Source organism: Stegodyphus dumicola, chromosome 7 (assembly GCF_044657685.1).
Source record: "Stegodyphus dumicola isolate Sdum_Otavi_A_Nest chromosome 7, ASM4465768v1".
In the NCBI taxonomy this organism is placed as follows: Eukaryota; Metazoa; Arthropoda; class Arachnida; order Araneae; family Eresidae; genus Stegodyphus; species Stegodyphus dumicola.
In genome coordinates this window covers 67,519,749-67,543,293 of record NC_140774.1, presented here as the reverse complement: position 1 = coordinate 67,543,293, position 23,545 = coordinate 67,519,749, and the positions used below count along the sequence as shown (strand labels likewise).

Genomic DNA, 23,545 nt, shown 5'->3' with positions numbered 1-23,545 from the left:
AAATATTTTCAAATAATACAGATAAATCACATAGGAAAGAGACAATTTGGGTAACTACTTCTGATTTTAAACCTTCTGAATTTATACATAGTACATTGCAAACTTTAATTAACTAGTTCAAAGTAAAACTATTCTGCACTGTATCTATTTTCTTATTAAATTCTTCAGAATCTGGTTTAAATATAAAGCCAGAAAATTCACGTAATCTTTTCCGGTTATTGCAATCTCCATAAGTATTAAAAATAAGCTTATGCAAACTTTTGATTTCAGAACTTTTACTCTTCTTTAAAGCTGCTTCCAATTGTGGAATTTCTACTAACTTCATATTGGAAAGAAAGTTTTGTACTCACCCGACAGATGATCGTCTTCAATTGGGGTAATCCACACACTTAAACAGTAATCTAATAAATCCAATAACTTGTAAGAATAGTTCACTCAGTCAATTGAATACACAGTACTTTCGATTTGAAGTTCGTTGATGAGCTCGTTGCCTGACGGTTGGTCACCAAAGTTTGTAGGTTTTAATTTCAAAACAATAGAGCACGAATATTGCATTTTAAATGCTTTTATTTTACTAATAAGAAATAGATAAATATAATAAAGGTTAAGTAAAAATTAATGTTGCAGGATTCATGTAATGATGAACAATCACAGACAATATTAGTTCTTCCAGCGTTGATAAAATACATTATTATTTTAACTTCCTCAGCTAGCTTTAAATAATATGATCAGCTTGTATTAAGTAACAAAGGCACCAAAGAAGACCGTCTGTCTTCTTTAACTCTTGAAGAAAAGCAAGCCATCTGCTTGGCTCCACTCTCGTCCACATCTGGACGCTATCTGGCACTGTCTGGAATGCATCGCACTGAGCTATGCTGGTATGATTTCATTGCTGGTAATTCGCTAAGTCAGCATCGGTCATCGATGATCTCCACACATATATATATATATATATACAGTGCAGTCGCATTAATATGCCACCTCCTTTCGATTTCAAAAGGAAATAACCAGTCACAGAATGCAGCAGCACAATACAGTGGTGCGTATATAAAGGCTGCCCAACAGAATCACAAGACATTGCAGGCGTTGGCATAATGCAGAAATGGAGCAATTTATTTGATGTCCAAAAAGGGCATGATTATTGGCTTTTGGGCCAAGGCTGGAAGCATTTCCAAAATGGCTAATTTTGTAAACTGTTCATATATCACTGTTGTAAAAGTATACTGCGCATGGCAAAATGGCACTATCCAAAATCAGCGATGTGGCAAATGTTGTGCACCACGGGACATAGATAACAAAAGCGAATGACTGCTGCAGAGATGCGTTCAGGTGAATAGCCATGCAGCTAACAGCCCAGATTACTCAGCAGTCTCTCCTCAACAAGAGTTCGGTAAATGTTACTGCGTATGGGCCTCCATAGCAGATGCCTAATGAAAGCGCCTATGCTTACTGCAGTTCATCAATGACAAAGGCTTGAATTTGCATGCTAATACCGCAACTAGATGTCCACTGAGTGGTGATAGGTGGCTTTTCCCAATGAATCGTGTTTTATGCTCCATTAGACTGATGTCTGATGGTGTATACAATGTGAAACATGAGAAACACCCTACAACAATTGTCATAAGGGTCCAAGCTAGAGGAGGGAACATTATGGTCTGGGGAATGTTTTCATGGCATTTGCTTGGGGCATTCATCATTGTGGAAAGCATAATGGATCAACATAAATATGCATCTGTCTTTGCGGACCATGTCCAACCCTACATGCGAATTGTTTTTCCTCAGAATGATAGCATCTACTAGCAGGACAATGCCAAGTGTCATACAGCTCACAGTGTTCATGCTTGGTTTGAAGAGCACCAGGATGAGTTTACCGCACTCCCCTAGCAAGCAAACTCCCATCACTTAAAGCCAATCGAGAATCTGTGGGACCACCTCGATCAGTTGTTCGTGGGAGGGTTCCTCATCCACATAACCTAGTGCAGCTGGCCACTGTACTGGATTCGGCATGGCTCAACATCCCAGTGACCACCTTCAAGAACCTAACACCAGATGAAAGATAGAACCAGATAAAAGTTATATCTTTTATCTCTTCCTGCATGTCTCGCAGTGGTTCACTCTGCAAAAGATGGTTATTCTGGCTTTGATAGGTGGTCACATTAATGTGACTAGACTGTCATATCAAAACTGTAAATAGGCTTCAATATTTCTGCAAGCAAATTAATACATTTAGCTGTTTACAAAAAATGCATTTCATACTTGCAATTATATCAAATGAGAAATTAATGACTGCTGTAAGTAGATTTGCTCATCAGATCAAATGTGGTGACACTAAAACGTGCAATAGTAGCATGCAGTGGTAAATTGTGGGAAGATGTGAAATTAAAAATATGACTGTAGGTACATAGCATTGCAGACAGTGTTCATTTTGATGATGAGTAAGGATACAATGATGAAAATTTTATGAAGAAACTGCATATAAAAACTACAATAAAAAAAGACATAAAACGAATAATTTATTGGTTCTATCTTTTATCTGGTGTTATAATAGCAAATGTCTTTACTTTAATTGCAAGATGTGTTATGTTCTGGTTATGACATTGTTTAAGTAATCAGTTTTGTTTTTCTTAAATGAATTTCACAATTTTAAAAACAACATAAAAGCACTTTCTTAATGTCTCCAGAAAATGTGAATTAAAAAATATATATATTTATGAATCTATGCAGTGGAGTGCCATTTATATGTTTCTCATTTATATATCTTTAGCATTTATACGTCATTTCATCTTAGTTCCGATTTAGTCATATTTATTTTAAAAAATTTCTTTTGTGTGTCCATAATTTCATTTATAAAAATTTGCATTCTTAAGATATTAAAAATACTAAATTTGTATTAATATTGTTTAAAATATTAATTATAAAAAGTTTAAATTGTTTAAAATATAAATTAAATATTTATTTAAATATTAATTTTATATTATTGGTGTTAAAATTGTGAGGCTAAAATATACATCTTTCTCATTCATACGTTGTTTGTGAATGGTCCCTTAAAAGACGAATAAAAGTTGATCAATTGTATATATAAGAATGACCTGCTGCTGTGTTTTTGAGGTTTGTTTCCACCTTTTTTACAATGTTTGATTGCAATACCAGACCAAAAAGACATTATCAATATTCAGTATTTTTTTAAACATTGCACCAGAGTATCAGTGTTTGGAATTTTTCAAAAAATGTACAAAAACACAGTTGTTTCTGTTCAGTATTTATTATTTTCATACAAAATATGCACAAACTATAAAAATATAAACAATTTTGTTATATACAAATATAAAATAAAGGAACAAATGTTGTAATCAAATATTATTAATAAGAGCAGTAGAATTATAATTTATAACATTAGAAATAAAAAATATAATATAAAAAACAAACCATTACAAAATTACAATACAGTAAAGGAACAAATCATGTAATATTATTATTAAGAAGAAAGTATATCACATAAAAATCTTATTCTGTAGTCTATTATATAATACCTATTAATAGAAAAAAACTAATTTATTAACTGCATATTTAAATGCTTTTTTGATAATATCATACATAGAGAAAATGATTTTAATAAAGGGGGGAGCTGAATTGAATATATTTCTTAATATCTAAATTGAATTTTTATATATAAAAACCACTTTAACATGATGATCTCGCCAAATTGATTGTCCATGGGTCTGCAAATAGTTATTGTCATTTTGAACACAAGATTTCGAAAAAATTAAGCTCTGAACTGATAAGATGATAACTAAATCATTGTATAAATTGTGTTAAGTTCTTCAATAAAATAAGGATTTTTCATTAATTATATCAAGTAGTTTATTTACTTTTGAATATTCTATAACATAGTCTATAGAACTAGGATTGCAGGGTCTTTTGGGATACACAGAAAGTGTGAATTATTTTCTCTGTTAAATAGCTGTCTTGTGAATTAAGTATGAATAGCAACCTTTTTATGATTGTGTTAAGTAAATTTTTGAAACAGATCTTGCATATGTTATTTAATAATCTGCACATATAGCATAAATATTTCTCTTTATTATAGCCTCAACCAAAAGAAAATAAGTTCTGGCGTAGCTTAGATATTGATGCACAAAATATGCGTCCTCGGTTTAAAACACAACGTAGTAGTTCTATGCCGACACCTAAGGCTCAAAAGAGTGAAGATGGAGGAAGAATATCTCCTGGCTTAGATGACCAAGATGATAACTCTACAACTCACAAAGAAAACGCATCCAGAGTTTCCAATGAAGACAATGTTCTGTTAGATCCAGAAGTTCTTGTTGATTTCCCAACTCAAGCATTAGTTCTCACTGTTTTGGTATGTTATGAAATTTAAATTTTCAATATAATTTCTTAAGCTTTCCTCTGAAGGGCAAAAATATCCAAGAATATCTTTTCTTCAAATATTATTTTTATAAATTAATGTATTCATTATTTTCATAAATTAATGTATTAAAATATGTATTCCTTGTAAATATTCTGTTGAATATTTTTGCTCCTTGGAAAAAAAAGAGAGATTCTATTCAAATTGCTTTCAAAATGCAGAGAATTAGAATTCTTCCATAATAACAGTGCCAGTCTGAAGTTAATTTTTCAAAATTCCTTAATGAAATTCACTGGTACTTCGGTCCGAGGTTCGAATCCCGCAAACGGGCTGGCCGCATGGGTGTTTAACGTGTATACGAGCCAGTTTCCCTTAGAAAGTCCTCCACGAAGGCATCTCTCCCCTTAGGCAGATAGCCCTGGAGGCTTTGCCGTAATTAAATAACCTAACCTTAATAAAATTACTTTATGAAATTAAAATTTTACTGTGTTCTTGTGCAAGTTATTTTGGATTTTTCAGTTTCGTTTAAAAATGGAATTTCTGTTAATTAAAAACTGAATTTGGCACTGTTTATTATTTTTATAATTTAATGTTATTCTATAAAAATCAGTGTTGGTCTAAAATTGAGTTTTTACAAAATTCTGTAATGAAACTATTTTGTAAAATTAAATTTTTGCAAAATGCATACAGATACACCAATAATGCCAGTCTTATCAAAGGAATTGTATCAAACTTTGTAACTAATCTTTTTTTTTTTTTTTTTTTTTTTTTTTTTCTGAAAAAGCCATGTTTCTTATATAAGATTTTGCCTCATTATTGATGTTTTTAGAAAAGGAACTGATAAATTTTCATTTTGGCACCTGCCAAACAATGAAAAATATATTGTTAAATTATATTAGGAGAAATGAATTATTCATAGTGAAAATCTTTATTCAAATAATCACAGAATGGAACTGTCTACTGTCATAATAACCTTATCCCTTATCTACTGTCATAATAACAATTAGTAGAAGTTTTAATGCTTACACAGAACCAAAATAGTACTGCCATCAAGAAAAGAAAGGATTGTGAATTATCCACTTTACATTTTTTCTCACATATTCATATATAATTATATTTAATTATATTTTTTAACCACACTGCATTTTGAATGTATTGTTAGAGTTGTTATTATTATTTCACGTTGCATTTAATGGCAGCACTATGTTTTGTATGACTGCTCCTCTTTTAATTTTTTTTCCTTTCTTTCCCTTATCTACTGTCATTTTATTTAAAATTATTTAAAAATAGTTTTTTCACAATACTTAATTTTAAAATTGTAGATTAAATTTGTCATTATTCCTTTTCTTTTTAAAATTGATATATTTAAAAATAAATTAACCTTGTGTGTTTTGTACCATAGGCAACATTAGTCAGGAATACCACTGATGAAAATGAAATGCAGATTTTATATGAATACTTAGCTGAAGCTTCTGTTGTGTTTGCTCGTGTTTTCCCAGTGATGTATGTATGAACATTATTAAGACTATATACATTTTGTTACACTGTGAAACTTTTAATTTTGCATTATGTAATTTGCAATTTGCATAAAATATTGTCAGAATATTTTTTGATTGAAACTGTTAAGTATACATAATAATTATAAAAGTGTTTGCATAGTTTTCTCTTTAGTATTTGTCTCAAATGAAAATTTTGAAATCATTTTAACTAGAAATTCTTTTTCTCTCATGCAACTGAAGTTATATCAGAAGATAATTGTGTATTTGAAAATGCAACGATTTGCAAGATTTAAGTGTTCATAGTTTTAAATTAGAATCCTTTTTCAATTTAATTAATTTAACTTTGCAAGTAGCCTTATCAATAATTTCAGGAAAGCTTCAGTGTTGCATTACTAAACTATTACTTATTGACTGCTCAGTAAGCATATAATTATTTGAAATGAACTGATTTAATTTTTTATGTATATTTGAAACTAAACTGTAACTTTAATCTGTTCAAAATATTCTTGAACTTTTTAATATGCAGTTATAATCTAATTCTAATAATTATGTTTTTGTCAATTTTAGTGTCAGTATTATTATCTAGTTTTGAAAATTCATTTATTATAGTTATTATTATTATAGACATAGTCTTTTGGATTCAAAGATTACTAGTGTGCTGTCACTATGTCATGACCAAGTCATTTTGTCAGCTGTACAGAGCATTATCCAGAATATGATTGCTTGTGAAGATAGTAGCCAACAGCAACTTCATTATTTGCAAAGTATGAATTTCTACTAATACTGGTTATTAATTCTCTTAGCAGCCACGCCATATACATACATTCAAAAATAGTAGTCTTGATATTTTTAAGTACACAGACATGCATCTTGGAACATGTCCTGACAATTAAAGTAGCATATATATTGGAAGGCAAATAGTCTATGTACAAATTGTGAACATTCTTTTGGAATTATAAAATAAAAGGAATGCATTTTACTTGTGGTCTCTTGGGGAAATTTAGGAGTTTGGCTGCTTGGAGGGTTAAATTTCTGTTCAGTATAGATATAAAATTTATAAATTAATTTCTCTTGAGTTTTCTGATTGATCAAAGGCAGTCATGTAGATCAGCAACAAATAAATGCAATTCATATCTATTTATTTGCATGTAATAGTACTTTTTACTAGTAGATTAGTGTGAGAGATCATGAACCTAACAGTGGCTGAATGGCTAAATTTCAGAAACATTGGTATCTGGCTGATAATAAGAATTAGGATGTTTGCATTTAGTTTCAACAGTCTTTCTTTTGTATAATATGGCTCGATTTCTGTTAGGTACTACAAACAAAGGCTTTCTTCCCTTTGCCTTGTGGCCATAATTAATCAGTCCAGCCGTAGAAACATATTTAAGCAATCTAAGCATAAAATATTTGTCAGTCAATCTAATTATGGAACTTTATTAGTATATATGAAGTGTCTTATGTATAAATATTTTCATCATAATTATTTATTTCAAGCCAAGCTGGAACAGAAAGCCATTATTATTGCACTTTTTTCTACTCGGTATTAAGTCAGTGCACTTTTTCTCATTTATTTCTACTGATATGTAGTTACAGTGCCTGTTAAGTTTTCTAATTAGTGAGAGAATTAACTGTGATTGACAGTTCTGATTTGCTAGGCCTTTGATGACCAGATTAACCCTCTCACTGTGTACTTTTTTTTTATCAAAATAAGCTCAAAAATTGTGTATTTTTGTATTACATATTTCAAGCCTACATATCTTTTAGAGTTAAAATATACAAAAGATTTTTGTAAAAGAGTTTTTTTCAATATAGAATTAGATCATAGAAAAAGGTTGTCAGAATACTGAAATTGAAGAATAATGATATAAGAGGAAAATTTGAAAATTAATATTGGTTAAATTATGATTTATTTTATAAAAATACAAAGGTAAAACATATATGCTAATGAAAATATTTGCACAATGTAATATTTTGCATATCAATTTTGCACCACTGTCGAACATTTTCAATAGAAACTGAATTTTCAGATTCATCACTTTCTGCAGAGGAATCCGAGAAATTCTCATCAGTTTTGCTATAGCTATCTTCAATATACTTGAAATCAGAGTCAAAACTATTATCAGCGTCGGAAATATCGACAGGAATATAGGTTACATCACTCGCGAAACCTTCCTGCCAGACGTCTTTGAGCTCTGAAAAGTGCGTGCAAAATGCTACAATACATATTCTTGTATGTTTGGCAGAAATGTGGACAACTAATGCCATCTGTTAGCCCACATCTAAATAAGCAATTAAACATCACAAAAAAGCTGAAAGGAAACTTTGAACGGGGAAAGAGCGGGTTGCACAGTTAAATAGATGGCAAAAATTCATCCCCGCGAAAAACGCGGGTCGCGCAAATTGTGCTACTTCTATGTTGCCCGTGGAAATCGCGGGATGCACAGCGAGAGGGTTAAGAATGGATAGAGTTGAACTATGTTAAGCTTTATCCATAAGTCTTTATGCATTGACATTATGTGGTAATACAGAAATCAATCAAATCATAGCTAGCAATTGCTAAATTAAATTTCTGCATTCGTATGTTGTCAGCATAGGCCAAAACTACAATTCTGCATTTTTTGCTGCTTTCACTTACTTGAATTTTCTATATTTTTTCAAAAAATTTTACGATGTTAAAAATGGGAAATGCGTATTATGTAAGATAATTTATATTTGAAAATGATTATGAAGTTATTATAGTTGTAACTTAATTTTTCTTGATAGCAAGCTTTTGTTAAAACTTTAAATGCACTTTTCTCAAAATATTTACTGAATCATTGTTTTGGCTTGCAAAATCCCAGCTGAAATAGAGTGTGTATATATATATATATATATATATAATACATATATATATATATATATTTTTTTTTTTTTTTTTTTTTTTTTTTTAGCTTTTGGATTTGGAGGTCTGTGGAGATTTGCTGGGCCATTTACAAAAGTAATTCCCTCCTTTTTTAACAGTAGTATAAAATTAATTATTATAAAAGTTAACTTAAATGTTTGTAGACTGTTTATCTAATAATTTTGTACTTTTGTTTTACTTAAATTTTCTAAATTTTTCCTTATTTAATAGAATAAGAGAATTTTTTTAACTCTCCCAGTGTTATGAACATAAATTCTATATGGAAGGGTCGCTTTCGTAAGTCATTATACATGAAAATTTCTACAAGCTTTTAATGTATCTAGTTTCCGGTTGGATGAATTTTGGAAGAAAAGGGATCAAATTGCAAAATTAGAGTCATTTTTCAATTATAATCAAGAAAATACCATTTATTCACGACATTTTGAGGAACTTAGAAATTTCAGGGGCTAAACATATAATGCTCACAGCGTTAATGTAGAATTTTATTCCTTTTTATCATTTTAATACCAAATGTTGAAAATTTCAAAAGGTTACTTTAATTTCTTGTATTTTTTAATTAAAAAAAAACCTTTGGTCTTTTGATACAGATATAATTAAAATATGTTCAAAAATTCCAAATACTTGAATATTTTAGTTTCATTAATTTTATTTTTGAAGATTACTGTCATTCATTTTAAATATTCAAATTTTTCAGCAAACTACTACTTGTGCTTCTTCAACATTCTGTGTAAGTACAAAAATCTTTTAAGTCATTATCTGCATAGATTTAATTGATATATCATGCAACATGAAACATGTATTCATGTATAGTTTTTCTCTCTCAGTTATGGTGTAAATGGTTAAAATTATTTTAATATATCTGTGTGAAAGGCTGTATATTTAAAGAGTGGTACATTTATTGAAAATTCTAATTATTACTGATTGAAGTGAAAAAAAAAAATCTCTTTTGTTATAAGTGTTAGGAATCAAATATTTATAAGAATTTGCAACTTTTTTCTTTCACGAGTCCTTTCGATGAAATGAAAATTTTTGCGATCATCTCATATACACAGAAATGTAATTTTTTTAAATTGCAATATGGTAAGATTTTTTTCTCAAAACTGTAAAACATTTTTTACACTAATTACATGCACATAAAAAAGTAACTTTTAAAAAAATTAGGGAATAATCTTAAAAAATTTCACAAAATGCATCCATTTCATAAGTAACTAATATTATTTTTATTGATTAAAAAACTCTAGCTGTCTAATTATCCATTTAAAAAAATCTGATGTGTACACCACATGACTTCCTTGTACAGAATATTAAATTATACGCATTTTTTCTTGCATTTCATTTAAACTTATTGGATTGAATTAAATCTACTTCGCCGACAGCTCATACCCCACAATAGAATAAATGCATTTTTAAAATTCACACTACTATTTGTTTACCATAGCGACACTCTGGCGCTAGATTCACTTAAAAATATTATATTTTGTTCATATTATAACTCATAATGCACAAAATTTATATCATTTAAAGAACAGAATTATCTAATCATTGCCACATGTTCTATTCAAATACTATAATAAATAATAAAGCTAGAATGATGTATAAAAGAAATAAAACAAAAAAGAAACGGTTTTTCATAGACGATTGAGTATTTCTCATTCAATTAATTCAGTTCTCACTTCACAAGAAGGCAAAAATACATAAAAACTCAAAAGATCTATATTAAAAATTACGAAGTAATCTTAAACACTCATTTCTTCGAAAAAATTACAGAAAGGATTAAGCATGATTTCATTGGCAATAATAAATGAAGGCATTATCTTTGTTGTTGCGAAGCTAAGTTTCTCTAGATTGGCAACAAATCCACTAGTCTGCTGTTTCAAATGTAAACAATCAATGGCCACCATAAAAAAGGGCTTAGTGGCACTTAAACAACTTTAAAATTAAGACACAATAACATGCCGAATAAGTACTAATTCAGAAGTCAAACAACAAAAATCAGCGTTAATTTTCAAAATTTTCACATGACTAGTTTCGATGCTTTTACCGAACCACCATCCTCAGCTGCAAAACCGCAAATGAACAAGATAGGAAAATGATTAGATAAGATAAAAAAGCCTGGACAAGAATAAGCAAGTGGCGCCATCTGTTGGTGAAACCAGAACTAAAACATCATTTCTTTAAAGGCCAAAGGCAAAGATGGATTGGAATTAGGATCGTTAACAAGAACAGAAACATTTTTTTGAATGTGAAATGCATCTAGAAAATCCAGTTCTCCAATGGAAGATGTTTTTTGAATAATTTTGGCAGCAGAAAAATTGAAAGTGTGATTTTTGGACCAACAATGTTGAGCAACAGAAGACTTCTGTGTTTCCTTTTTTGTAACATATTCCTCATGTTCCTTGACGTGAAATTTTAAGGCTCTCTAAGTTTGGACAATGTAAATTAAACCATACTGGCAAGGAATCCTATAAAAGCTGCTGCTGAATCCTATAAAAGCTGCCTTTTGCAGCTGAGGATGGTGGTCTGAGGCTACTCGTTTTTGAGTTATGCAAGATACGTGCGTACATATGCACGTTCGTACAGACGCCATGAAAAATTCTCTTCAGAATTAATTTTAAAGCAGTTTTATAATTTTTTTGGAGGAAACGAGTCTTTTATTCTGTCCTTACGTACAAATAGCAAGCGAAAACATCGTTAAATTGCATTCGATAGTGGTCAAAATGGATATTTTCGTTGAAATATGCTACCTGAAACTTTTCGCGATTACAATACTTCCTTTTTACTTCGTACAAGGAAGTAAAAAATTATATCCATTGGAAAAAAGTCTGTGACTGTAACTTGAATGTTGATTTTACTTGGATTTTTTTATAAATGTTTTAAGTAATATTAATTAAAACCTCATTAAAAGAAAGTTCCCGCTCCCCCCAAAAAAATAAATGCTATCTTCCTCCTTCCAAGTATAGAATGAACATCAGTTTAACATGACGTCATATGGAGTTCTTTTAATTCATTATCATCTTTAATGAAATTATGAATGTACTGAGACTATTTTTATAGCAAGAGCTTTTCTACCTGTTTATTCAATAGCTTAAAATCTATGACCTTGTGGATTGAGTGAGCGTGTTAACGTTGGACAACTTGTAATAAGGGACGCTATTGGATCTACCATTAATGTTCACTACGAAACTTTCAAAGGTATGCAAACATGTAAACAAAACAAGTACAACATGTGACATTTTGCAATGACTCACAGCCCCCAGAATAAGGCGTAAAAAATGGAGCTCAGGCTTGTGATATTTCCAGTCATAGATGGACTGTCTGAGGCATTCCTGTGTCAGTTGAAATCATAAAGCTTATCATAAAGTTGCATACATCATGTATATGCATCACTTTTTAAAATCGTAAAGGATTGTGAAATGGTAATGGCATGAGCATAGATTGTGTATACAAAACATAATGAGGCACTCAACTCACAGCGAAGGCCTTTTCAGATTGTTTTGGGCATTAACTTGTTGAAATATAAGCCCAAAAGTCTGTGAAAGAAAGGGCAATATTTTAGAATCTTATCAATTACCACATGCTTTAAGGGTGTTACTTATGGCAACCAAAGATGTGTGACTGTTAAATGAAATTGCATCTCCTCTGTAACTCCTCCAGGTTGTCAGGTTGTGTGATGGATGACAGTCAGGTAAGTATCCCACCATTGTCCTGAATGTCTGCAGGCATGTTTTCTCTGGTCATCAGAGCTCAATTTGAAGCTGGAATCATCACTGAAAACTGTTCCTTTCCATTCCATATGATCCAAGTGAAATGTGCCTGGCCTTGTGCAATGGTGAGGGGCAGTAGGTACAATAACCTCTGTGACTTCAGCTCTCATATGCTAAGTTGCATATCAAGGTCCATTAAAGTCACTGGTGTCCGGTTTCACATTAGATCATTGATAAGAATACTTTGGAGCTGTGAATGCCCATCAGGTAATTGCTCTGTCCTCATGTTCTGATGTTGCTCTCAGTTAACTACTACCTTCTTGATGCTTTGTACAGCCATGGTTCACCTATTCCTGCCAATATCATCAAATAGTAGTTGTTTCGACCCAGATGCCTAGCAATCATGCGATTTGACCACCCTGTTTCCTTCAGTCCAATTGCACATCCTCTCTCAGATGGTGGCATTTGCTGATATCTTTCACAAACCCATTTGCAAACCAGTGGTACAGTCCACATGGATCAATGGAATCACTTTCGCATGGAAGCTATGCCTTGGCTTTGGAATGTCCTATTGCATTCACCATCCACATGCTCTACTGCAAGGCACTGGAGCTGCAGGTAGTCAGTCATTAGCAACGAAAGTTAATCATTTGCATATTCTATCATAAGTTATAGATATACGCAGTTTCAACCCATTTTGATAATTTCTTCTTGGTGCATTGCTTTTTATGTAGCAGAGTGTATTTATATCAGGACTTTGCTTCTATTATTTATCCTTCCTTTCGTCTGTTGATTTTTGTAATGCAGTAATGATTCATAATCAAATGATCATAAATGGCAAATCGTTATTGCCATTGCCATTTATGAACATTTTAAAATTTTTCCTCAGAGTGTAACATTTATTTAGATCCATTCATGAAATGCTGCATTAATGTACCCTGGTATGTGAAGTGATTTATGTTGATAAAATTTTATACAGTCAAAAGTCTTTTATCCGGACTCGTCGGGACTTCAGCAATTCCGGATTATCGATTTTTCCGGATTATAGATCATCAGTTTAAATCTGGTAAGATGGCATGCAGAAATTATAAAATTAAAAATATCAAAACGTAATTTATGAAATAAAGAACAATTATGATCTAAAGGGTATCAAAATTTACAAAAAAAAAAAAAAAAAAAAAAAAAAAAAGCTTAATATTTACTTAAGCTTACTTAGCTTAATACTTTATTAAACATTATTATTATTAAACATTTTTATTATTATTAAAATTATTTTTATTATAAAGCATTATTATTATTAAACATTAATTATTAAACATTTCTTTCAACGCGCGCATGCGTAAAGCATACATTACGCATAGTCGAAATTAGAACATTGCAACCAGAAAACTATTTGATTTGTATTCGTGATATTTATAATGACGAGGAATTCGATTTAAATCATATTAAAGACAGAATACATCGAGATGAAATACTACATTTAGTAAGGAATTATAAGCTGAATAAAATAAAAACATCTGCCCTGAAGATAAGGATAGTGTTGACAGATCAACTTCCAGTTCATTGCGCACCGTGCCGTCCCCCCCTTCCCCCGCACAGAGTAGCGTGAAATTGATAAACAGATTTCAGAATGGTTACAGAAACAAAGGAGCCTTTATCCATTTTTTGCAGCAATTCCACTTTTTGTTTGATGGACTTCAAAACATGCTTTCCCTTAGCATCCAGCATCGTAAATTCTATTTGACATAATCGAAAGTTCTAACTTACTTTTATAAAATTCCTGTAACAGTCTGCAAAAAATAATAAGCCGGATCCAATTCGAAGATTAAGGAACAACACAATCTGCAACATTAACTGAAATAGATAATTAGATAATTTTAGTCCGTTATACATTAAACGCACCATGAGTAAATGTATTATGCGCAGTCGTACACGCATATACGCATGAGCAGAAAGTTTGTAAATTTGAGGTCCGGATTAACGACTTTTGACTGTATGTCTTTTTAAATATTGAAGCTGAGCCAAATAAAGTAAACTTATAATTTCAAATAATTTATTAATATCATACTAAAAATGTATTTTTCTAACATTTTTTTACTTTTAGTCGCCAACCAATTTGGATAATGCAGAATTGTTTGTGAATTGTCTGGAGGCAATGGTTGAGACATGCCTACCTATTGAAGATGGTGAACTTCATGATCTATCTCAGTATCCAAGTACATTGAGTGTTTCATCTACCATGAACTTATCCTCATCTATGTCTAGCTTAACATTAGGTTCTCCAACTGAAAAAGAACCAGCTGTAGAATATTGCTCACTAGTCAGTGAAGGGTCTTCACGAATAAGACATGGTTCTAGTAATCAGCTGACACGTCAGCGTAGCCTAAAGTGTAAAAATTCAAAAAATGGGAAAAATTCTCATTAGCACAATAGTCTTTAAGGAACAATGAAACTATTTTCTTGTGTTAGAAGAAAGAAAGCAGCAAGTTGCTGAGACATATTTTGTAAATGTGTGCAAAAGAGAATATTTTGAACCTGATAAAATACATATGTGTATATACATATATAAACAATCAATTGGAAATATTTTGTAAGGTTTCACAGCATGTTGTATTAAAGACTGCATTCCATGGCATTTAACAGACCCGGGACAATCCCGTATCTTTGCTGTTGTAAGGTATAAAGACTAGTCTGAAATCTCCCACCAAGTGAGACTATTTTTTTTTCCCTAAATGTCCAGGGTAAATTTCTTATAATTTCAAATGACAGCAGCTATAAGTCATGCATTCAGTATTAATTAAGTGTACAGCCTTTGTATATATCAATGCTGGTAGCAGTGTTTTTTATTTTTTCTTAGCATATAGTATGTCGTGTAATGAATCCTCATTTTGTCAAATAATTTAATGAATATGTTTTCATCATTTTAATTTTATTTAAATAAATATATGTACGTATGTATAAAAAAATAGTGCCCATAATTTACCAACATGATTACAAATGTAAATAATGTGTAAACTACATGACTTTTGAGTATTTGATAAGTTTTAAACACTAAGCCAAAGAATTTGGGATAGTCATAAATTTCTTTTTTCCAACAAGTGAACTTTTTGTGATAGATTGTCCCTATTCAGTCTTCAGATTTTCACGGTTTTTTAAGCATATATTCAAATAGCATGTGAGTTGTCCAGTCAACAGTGGGGAAGGGGGCATGTATGCAAAAGTATTAATGGAAAATTTCAAGGCAAATGTGTCCCTGTTTATTGACACATGTATATACTTGCTTTTAAAATTCAGATATAGTAAATAAAATGAATTTGTAAACATTTCTGTTTCTTAAATATATGCTATACAAAGCTTAACATAAAATTCAGTATGTGCATTATTTTTCTCGGAGATTTTCATGATTTTTAATTTAAAATCTGAAGAATGTAACAAAGAACATAACAAAGTCATGGATAAATTATTGAGAACTATCACAGTATTATTTCTTTAAAAGAAACCTACATTCCAATAAGAATACATAGTAATATTAACATCACAACATCCGATATGTCTGGCTCACTTACCTCGTAAAGTGCCTGGGGTACCTCACATGAAACATCAGAGAATGAAGGAGAAAGGAGCAAAGAAAAGACATGGATTTCAAAAGATCGAACATGTCAACATATTTTGAGCTGGGACATAAATAATAGAAGTAGGGTGAAATCACATGTTTGAAAAGTTTCTTAAGTGTGAAATATCTGCCATGTAGCTTAACAAAGAATCTTCACAAAATATGTTCCAAATAACAAATGTAAGGAAAATAAAATGATCAAAATGCATATATAAAAATGTAAATACAATTTATATATACAGAATAAAAATAATCAAGGCAATATAGTTTGCCAATAAACTAGCTCTCGGAAAGCAATTTTCTTGGGGGTTTATAAACTTTCATGATTTGATTTAAACTTTTCCATTCCATACATAATTTGAGAAGCTTTTGTATTTAAGAACCAAAGCAAATTATTCGTAGGTTTATTTTAATAAGTTCTTCCCATCAGAATAACTGCTAATTTTAAGGTTAAAAGTTATTCTTTATTGCATTCGAGTTTTCTGCTGCTCCATTTTACTGAAAAGGCTTTATTTAATGATAACTATTAATATAAAATATTGTAGAACCTCAGGCCATCCAAGATATGGAGCATTAATCCTGTCACAAATTATATTTTAATTTGAGTGCTTTGGTGTACTTTAAGGGGGGGACAGTAAAAAACACTAAATAATCATTCTTTAATACATTTTATCATTTTAAGCTTTCTCAAAAATGTCCTTTTATGTCTTAGCTAAATACTTCAGAATCATGTTGGTATTGATATGTGAGCAGGCATAATCTTGCAGCTATCCAATCTGAAAAAGTGCTGTTTCGGTGACATTAGACCACTTTAATCAAAAGTCAGCTGGATTTTTTTTTATTACTACAAAGCATACTGCAGTATAAACCGACTCATATTTGTATCACACAAATAACCTCATGCAACTGGACCATTCATGCTCGCAAATAGAATCCAGGATTAACTGGATTAGAAGATAACTTTTTATATCTTCTAATCCAGTTAATCCTGGATTCTATTTGTAAAATTGAAGTAAAATTGAAGCTGTTTTTATCAGTGATATTTGCACATCTTATGGTCAGTTAGCTTGAAGGAGAAATCATATGGATCTTCTGTACATTTGGTTCAATATTCACTAAAAAATTCGGCATATAATAATAAAATTAATTTTTTTATGCTTCTTGGTTTTTCTGGGATAGTGTATTGAATTAGTGGGGTTCTACTGTATATCAAAATGTTTTTAGTGTTCTGAACTGCAGGGAATTAGTTATTTAAGTTAAAATGAATTAAGCTGGCTGCCCTATTCATAATTTTCATATGTATTTGGCTATCAGATCACTGTGGATATCAGATCATTTTAAATACAGAATTGCATTTGATCCCCCTCCTTTTGCACAAGTAAGTTATTAATTTATGTGCATGTTATATATACATATATATTCACACTTTTTCTTGTATTGAAAAATTGCATGTGTAGAATTTCCCTGGCCTTCAGATCAGCTTTTTGTATTTTAATCCCATCTTCTGCCATTTTAATTTTAAAAGCATGTCAGTACTTCTGTGATGTATGTCTAAAAAATTAAAATTTGAATTACCTAATTCCAATTATTATTATGTAATTAGAATCATATTACCTTTTTTTATAATGAAAATATGTATATATATGAAGCTCAATGATATACTGACATTTATCATTTGTTTGTATTAATGTTTCACTTAAATGTTTGCTTGTAAAAAATAAATTTGATGGTTCTGTACAGTTGCAGTAAGCTTTGTGTTTAAGATTTTTCTCTATTAAGAGCGGGCTTGCATTTATTCTCTAAGAAAATACTCAGTCTTGTATCTAAGAAGTTTATTATTATTTAAATAAAGAATAATAAAATTTCTAAACTGAAAATCTTTTTGTGGAGAAAATTACTATTAACTAATTTGAATTTTGTATATCTTTTCAAATTTTTGAAAAATAGATTTTTTTAAGTTTATATTTACAAGTTTGAAAATTTAATGGGACTTGGTAAGAGCCAATATGTATTATATATATATATATATTATAAAAACGAACTGTATTATTAGTAAATTGTATTATAAAAAATAAAATTGAAGCTGTTTATTGGATGATTTAACTCTCTTATTAATAATGTTCAATTCATTTTATAATGCTTTATAATTATATTTTACATGTTAAAAAAGAGTAATTTTTCTTCCAAAAATGAAATAAGAATTTGCTATTATAATAACTCTACGAAAAAGTGTAATTGGTAATTTTTTCTCAGCTGAAAGAACCAACTCTTTCTTCTCCTCATCTCTACCATATGTGTAGCTGCTGATAATAAAGAAGAAATAAAGTTTCTATTCTATATAAGACCATTTTTTTTTTTAAATAACAGTTGATGTTAAATGAATTGCTCAACATTCTTTGATTCATAAGTTTTGTTTGAAATAATTTAATTGCACTATATGGATAATCAAAAGTGTATACTAAGAATGTTAGCTGTTATAGATTCCAAATACACATTTAAAAAATGACAATTTGGCATATTTCCTTATAAAATAGATTAATAGTAAGTGAGTGATATTATTGAGTCTGGTACTGAACATTCCTGAAGCATTTACCAGTTTAATAGGATGCATTTAATATATTTATATTAAGAGAGAATTTCACAAGAGCTATAAGTAATATCAATATATATGAAAAAATTTATATTTGTAAAAGTCATTTCTTGTTATTTCACTTTTGCAATGTGTACTCATTTTCAGCATGAAGAATTTATAGTCCTTTTTTCTCATTTCTCTCTCAGATAAATTTTAACATAATGCCAAGCAATAACTTTGGCATTATGTTAAAATTTATCTGAGATATCTAATTTGAAGAGAAATGCAGCAATGAAAAATTTAAGCAGAAAAACAACCTTAGACTGGTATAGGTCATATTGTTGTCAAAATTGATAAGGGTTTTTGCTAAAAACCTCTGTCAGTCTAAGGCTATATGGACTACCATATAAACTAAGTTAAATTTAAAAGTCAGTGATTTATATTAAATCAGAATGTATGTAAATTAAAAATAGCTCATAATTTTTTTCATTATTATTTCAGAGAGTTTGTATATATTGCACTCTCTTTTTAAGCATGTAATGTTTTAAGCCACTGAAAGAACTAAAAGTAAGTTCTATAAAAGTATATGGATTAATGTAAAAATGTAAAATTGAAAGGATCATCCCTAATGAAAATTAAATTCGTAATAAAAATTTTCTTTCAATTCAAGTAGGTAAAATTCAAGTAGGTATACGATGTTCAAATTGATTAATTATTGATTCATTAATGTAAGGATATTTCTACGTATTTTATTTATCAGTGGGCTTATTTCCATGTGAGCATATATCTATGTGAGCTTTTTTCCGTGTGAACATATTTCTAAGTGAGCATTTTTACATGTGAGCTTTTTTCTGTGTGGGCTTTTTTCCTAAGGGCATTTATACTGTGAGCATTATTTACCAGGGTTGAAACCAGTATTCATCATGGCACATGATGTCACTAGAATCCAGTGTTTTTCCAGATGCATAAGGCTTGAGAGGTTCTCTTGACTGGATTTTGTGAGGGAAAATGTCAAATTCCTTGCAGATTATTCATGCTACGGCTGGACTGACATCAAGTCGTTAACCTAGGTGTCGAATAGATATTGCTAACCCTTCCTTCTTTTTTTTTTTTTTTTTTTTTTTTTTTTTTTTTGGCAGTGATGATAGTTTGGGGCATTCTTGCTGCCTTTTGTTTGGTCTGCATGCCCATTTTTCCATTGGCTACTGAACCTATTCATTCAAACTTACCAGTTAACTTTCTACGGGTTAGGGAGATAAAATTCCATATAGAAGGATGGTTTTCTAATTTGTTTCACACAAGTATTTTTGCCATCTTCTAATGTATCTGATTTCGGGTTGGATATATAATTGGAAGAAGTTGTGGCATAAAGTAAGAGGGGTCATTTTAGAATTATAATAAAGAAAGTAAAATTTATTCATGATATTTTGGGTAATATTGAAACTTCAGCCCCGAAACTGTAACGCTTGGAGGGTTAATGCAGATATTGTGCTTAGCAGATCTATTTTTAAAGCCACTGAATCACTTCTTAAGTGTTTGGCAAGACTTTGGTCACAAAGATGAAAAGATTTGCTAGAAAAACATGGTCTTGGATTGAGTATCAGGTTTCCTTCAGGCCTTTGCGCATGCACATAAAATGTGGTGATATTAGCATTGCCGATTAATGAGTTATTTATATAACAGATTAGCAACTAATGAAGCTTCTTGTATATAGGCACACAGGTTGCTTAGGGTCTGGAATAGCGCTAGGCTTTTTGCTAGTCGGTGTAATCTTTGTGGTTTACCTAAATTCTGCCACCCAGTGCCTCACTTATTTCATAAGCATTTGCTAGTTTTGCATCTAGTATATATTATACCTTTCTTTTTTAATTAGAATATGAGCAGCCTTTTAAAAATAATTAAATTTTCTTCTTTTTAATGAATATTTATTGCATTTGCAATAGTTATTTGTCCTTGAAGGTATTTTTAAATGACTAACTAGCATTGTATTAAATAATAATAAGATTTTTAATTTGGTATTAAATAGGAATATGGCATCCTTCCTTATAAGCTGTGTTTATAACTCAAATCACTATTATATGGTAAATTTTAATGTTAGAATATTATGCCTGACTCACTTGCTAAATATCAAAATCTGTTTATTCAATATTCTATTGTTTAACAATTATAAAGCAAAGATATTGAATAATGTTCTAATGCTTTTAAAAAAATTTTATGTATGAATTTCTAAATCTGTGTTCATACTTTAAAAATATGTTTGTTAAATTTATTGTTCTGATTATTGTTGAATAAAATTTGCTGTAATAATGTGTATCAATAGAATCAGAATCAATGATAAAATGAATATTATTTTTGAACATATTGTGAAGAAAAGGTATCTATTTAAAAGAAGTCCGTTAAAAATCAGTAAATAAAATTACATAAAATTGATTAATGGAAACCACATACTTATTTTTAATTTTGCTTTCCCTGCCTCATAATTTTTTTTAACTTTTTCATCATTTATTCATACATTTTTCATTAAATTTTGTGAAATAATTTGCATTTTTATTGCTCTGAATGTTTTTTCAGTTCATGAGTTTCACAGTCAAAATTTGTTCTAAATAAACAATTAATAACTGAGAAAATGTTTTTACAGTGTTTACCATAAATATATTAAATAATGTGCCTCATAATTATAATAAGAGTTGATGTAAAATGTTATTTTCAGATTTTAAGGTACTTGCTTTATTAAAATCAAAATTACATTAAATTGTAAATTAATTTAAAAGGCACTTTAGTTTCTTTAAAGATTTTGTGCCAGACATATAAAATATATATGTAAACAGGAAAGATGGTAACAACTTTAAGGGATATTAGAATAAGGTAAAAGTAATAATTTTTATAATAAATGTGCGATAGAATGTGGATGCAGAAATACAGTAAGTATGAAGAACTTGAAAAAATGAAAAGTATTTTAATCCTAGATATTCACAAGAAATAATTTTTGATATTTTCATGAACTGTTCAAATGAATGATAAACCCATTTTAATATATGCATCACAGCAGTGACCGAATAATTGGCATACACCCTAAATGTGGCAAAGTACTTGGCATGCATTGTATTACAGAAGTTGCTACCTTTGCTTTGTTATATATCACTCCTTTATCATCTTTCCTATATAGAGAGAGTGTGTGTGTAATAATGATATACTATATATTATACATTTGAAATATGCAACACAGTAACATTAAAAATATAAATCACTAAGCCGCTAATTGGATAAGAACTTTGGCAGTGATAGTTCCTTGTTAAATTTGATTTTTCAGTAGCATATGGATAAATCACCTTACTGCATTTGATATTCTTTAGTTTGTTCCCCCCTTACAGCATAAATAATGCTTCAGAAATTCCCTCAAGAAACATAGCCGTTTCTTGCTTTCCAGCACTTTTGTGTTCCTATTACTTTTCAGGTTGCCATCAAATGCTATTGTCCTGTATTATTTTTAAAGAAATATTATAACAAATATAAGCAAAATAAATAAAAGGATGTTGCCACCAAATCTTATCTTTCTCTATTATTTTTAAAGAAATAATGCAATGAATAGAAAACAAAATGTATGGCAAAACAAATAAAAAGATGTTGCCACCAAATATTACCGCCATGTATTATTTTTAAAGAAATAATATAGTGAATATAAGGGAAAAAAAAGTATGGTGATATTTAACACTTTGTTGGGAATTAAATTTATAATAAAGATTATTTTTAACTTTAGGGCACCAATTTGTTGCAATTTGATGATGCATAAGCTATTTAATTTTGCTTTTAATTTTAATCTGCATGTTACTGATGAATAAACAAAGCAATTTAAAAGCAACAAACGCAGTTCTTTATCTCTTTGATTAATTACCCACTGGGCCCGTGAAACGACAATAACTGGTTTAATAAAAGTATTAAGTATATTTCTTTTCATTTTCATAGCAATTATTTTTGGCCACACTGGCAGCTAATTATTTGGAAAGTGAAAAAGACAAGAAAAGTAAAGTTCAAGAATAATGCCTTTTTGGGCTAAAAAAGGAATTACATCATTTAACATTGTAGTCACAATATTGGGAATTCTAAAGATGTGCTGTTTTTAAAAAGTTTTGTGATTTTGCTGTTGAATTTTATGTGGCATAATGGGAAAAAATAAAGTTAAAAAGGCATGTCAGTTGGAGTGAATTCATGAGCACATAGATAAACTGTGAGCTCAATAAGAGCATAGAAAACCTTGCAAAATATGCTGGTGTGACATTAAAATCTGAATCTTTCAGAATTTTTTTTTTTTTCCCCCCCATTCAGTTATCTGCCTGTTAGCTATCATTGGTTTGTCAAAGTTATTCAAAATCTTTATATGACTTAATGTCATTAATGATTTGGATTAACTGCAGGAAAATAATTTATGCAGGATGATTGACCAATAATTATGGCAAAGCACTTTGGAGGACTATCTGTCTAAGCAGAGAGATTCTTTCATGGAGTTCTTTTTAACGAAAATTTTATTTATATTTATGTTAAAAAATGGAGGGAAAAAATTGAAAAAACTGCATGCAGTCAATTCATTTAGTAACTTAAAACCAAACCTATCAAGTTTTGTACCTTTTAAGGGAAATTTTCTCAAATTCGGTTCATATTATTTATTTGTGGAATAAACTACGAAAGTATGCAGATTATTTTATATGCAGTATTTATTAATTTAATTAAGCTTTCTAAAAATGCGGCATCACACATACTCATTTTTTTCCTTAATTTAATTTTCAGTCGGCATGTTAACTTTATGCACAGAAATGCTCATATTTGGACAATCTGCTAATCAAAAATCGTTACATATTATAAATTCAGTATAAAAAATGACAAATTTA

General features: G+C 29.9%; 2 protein-coding genes across 9 annotated transcripts in view; one reads left to right on the top strand and one right to left on the bottom strand.

Annotated features, from left to right (window-relative positions):
• Nf1 (neurofibromin 1) overlaps positions 1-20,973 on the top strand; it is a 400,961-nt gene extending 379,988 nt beyond the window's left edge. For 2 of the 3 annotated variants that reach the window (XM_085820392.1, XM_085820391.1), the window contains exons 53-58: positions 4,088-4,363; positions 5,772-5,872; positions 6,493-6,632; positions 8,802-8,848; positions 9,468-9,500; positions 14,582-20,973. In XM_085820392.1, the coding sequence (XP_085676518.1) occupies positions 4,088-4,363; positions 5,772-5,872; positions 6,493-6,632; positions 8,802-8,848; positions 9,468-9,500; positions 14,582-14,902 (918 nt within the window). In that variant the 3' untranslated portion in view covers positions 14,903-20,973. The remainder of the gene's footprint in view (positions 1-4,087; positions 4,364-5,771; positions 5,873-6,492; positions 6,633-8,801; positions 8,849-9,467; positions 9,501-14,581) is intronic. The other variant, XM_085820393.1, reaches the window with a different exon arrangement.
• LOC118203970 (ankyrin repeat domain-containing protein 13C) overlaps positions 1-23,545 on the bottom strand; it is a 215,610-nt gene that overhangs the window by 4,549 nt on the left and 187,516 nt on the right. For 2 of the 6 annotated variants that reach the window (XR_015042106.1, XM_085820396.1), the window contains one exon: positions 14,725-14,860. The exons of 2 other annotated variants lie outside the window; for them this stretch is intronic. Coding sequence is in view for 2 of the 4 variants with exons in the window: in XM_085820396.1 (XP_085676522.1) it covers positions 14,832-14,860 (29 nt within the window). In the remaining 2 variants the exon portion in view is untranslated. Of the gene's footprint in view, positions 1-14,724; positions 14,861-21,594; positions 21,821-23,545 lie in introns of those variants that run through there. 2 more of the 6 variants (XM_085820397.1, XR_015042107.1) reach the window with 2 other exon arrangements.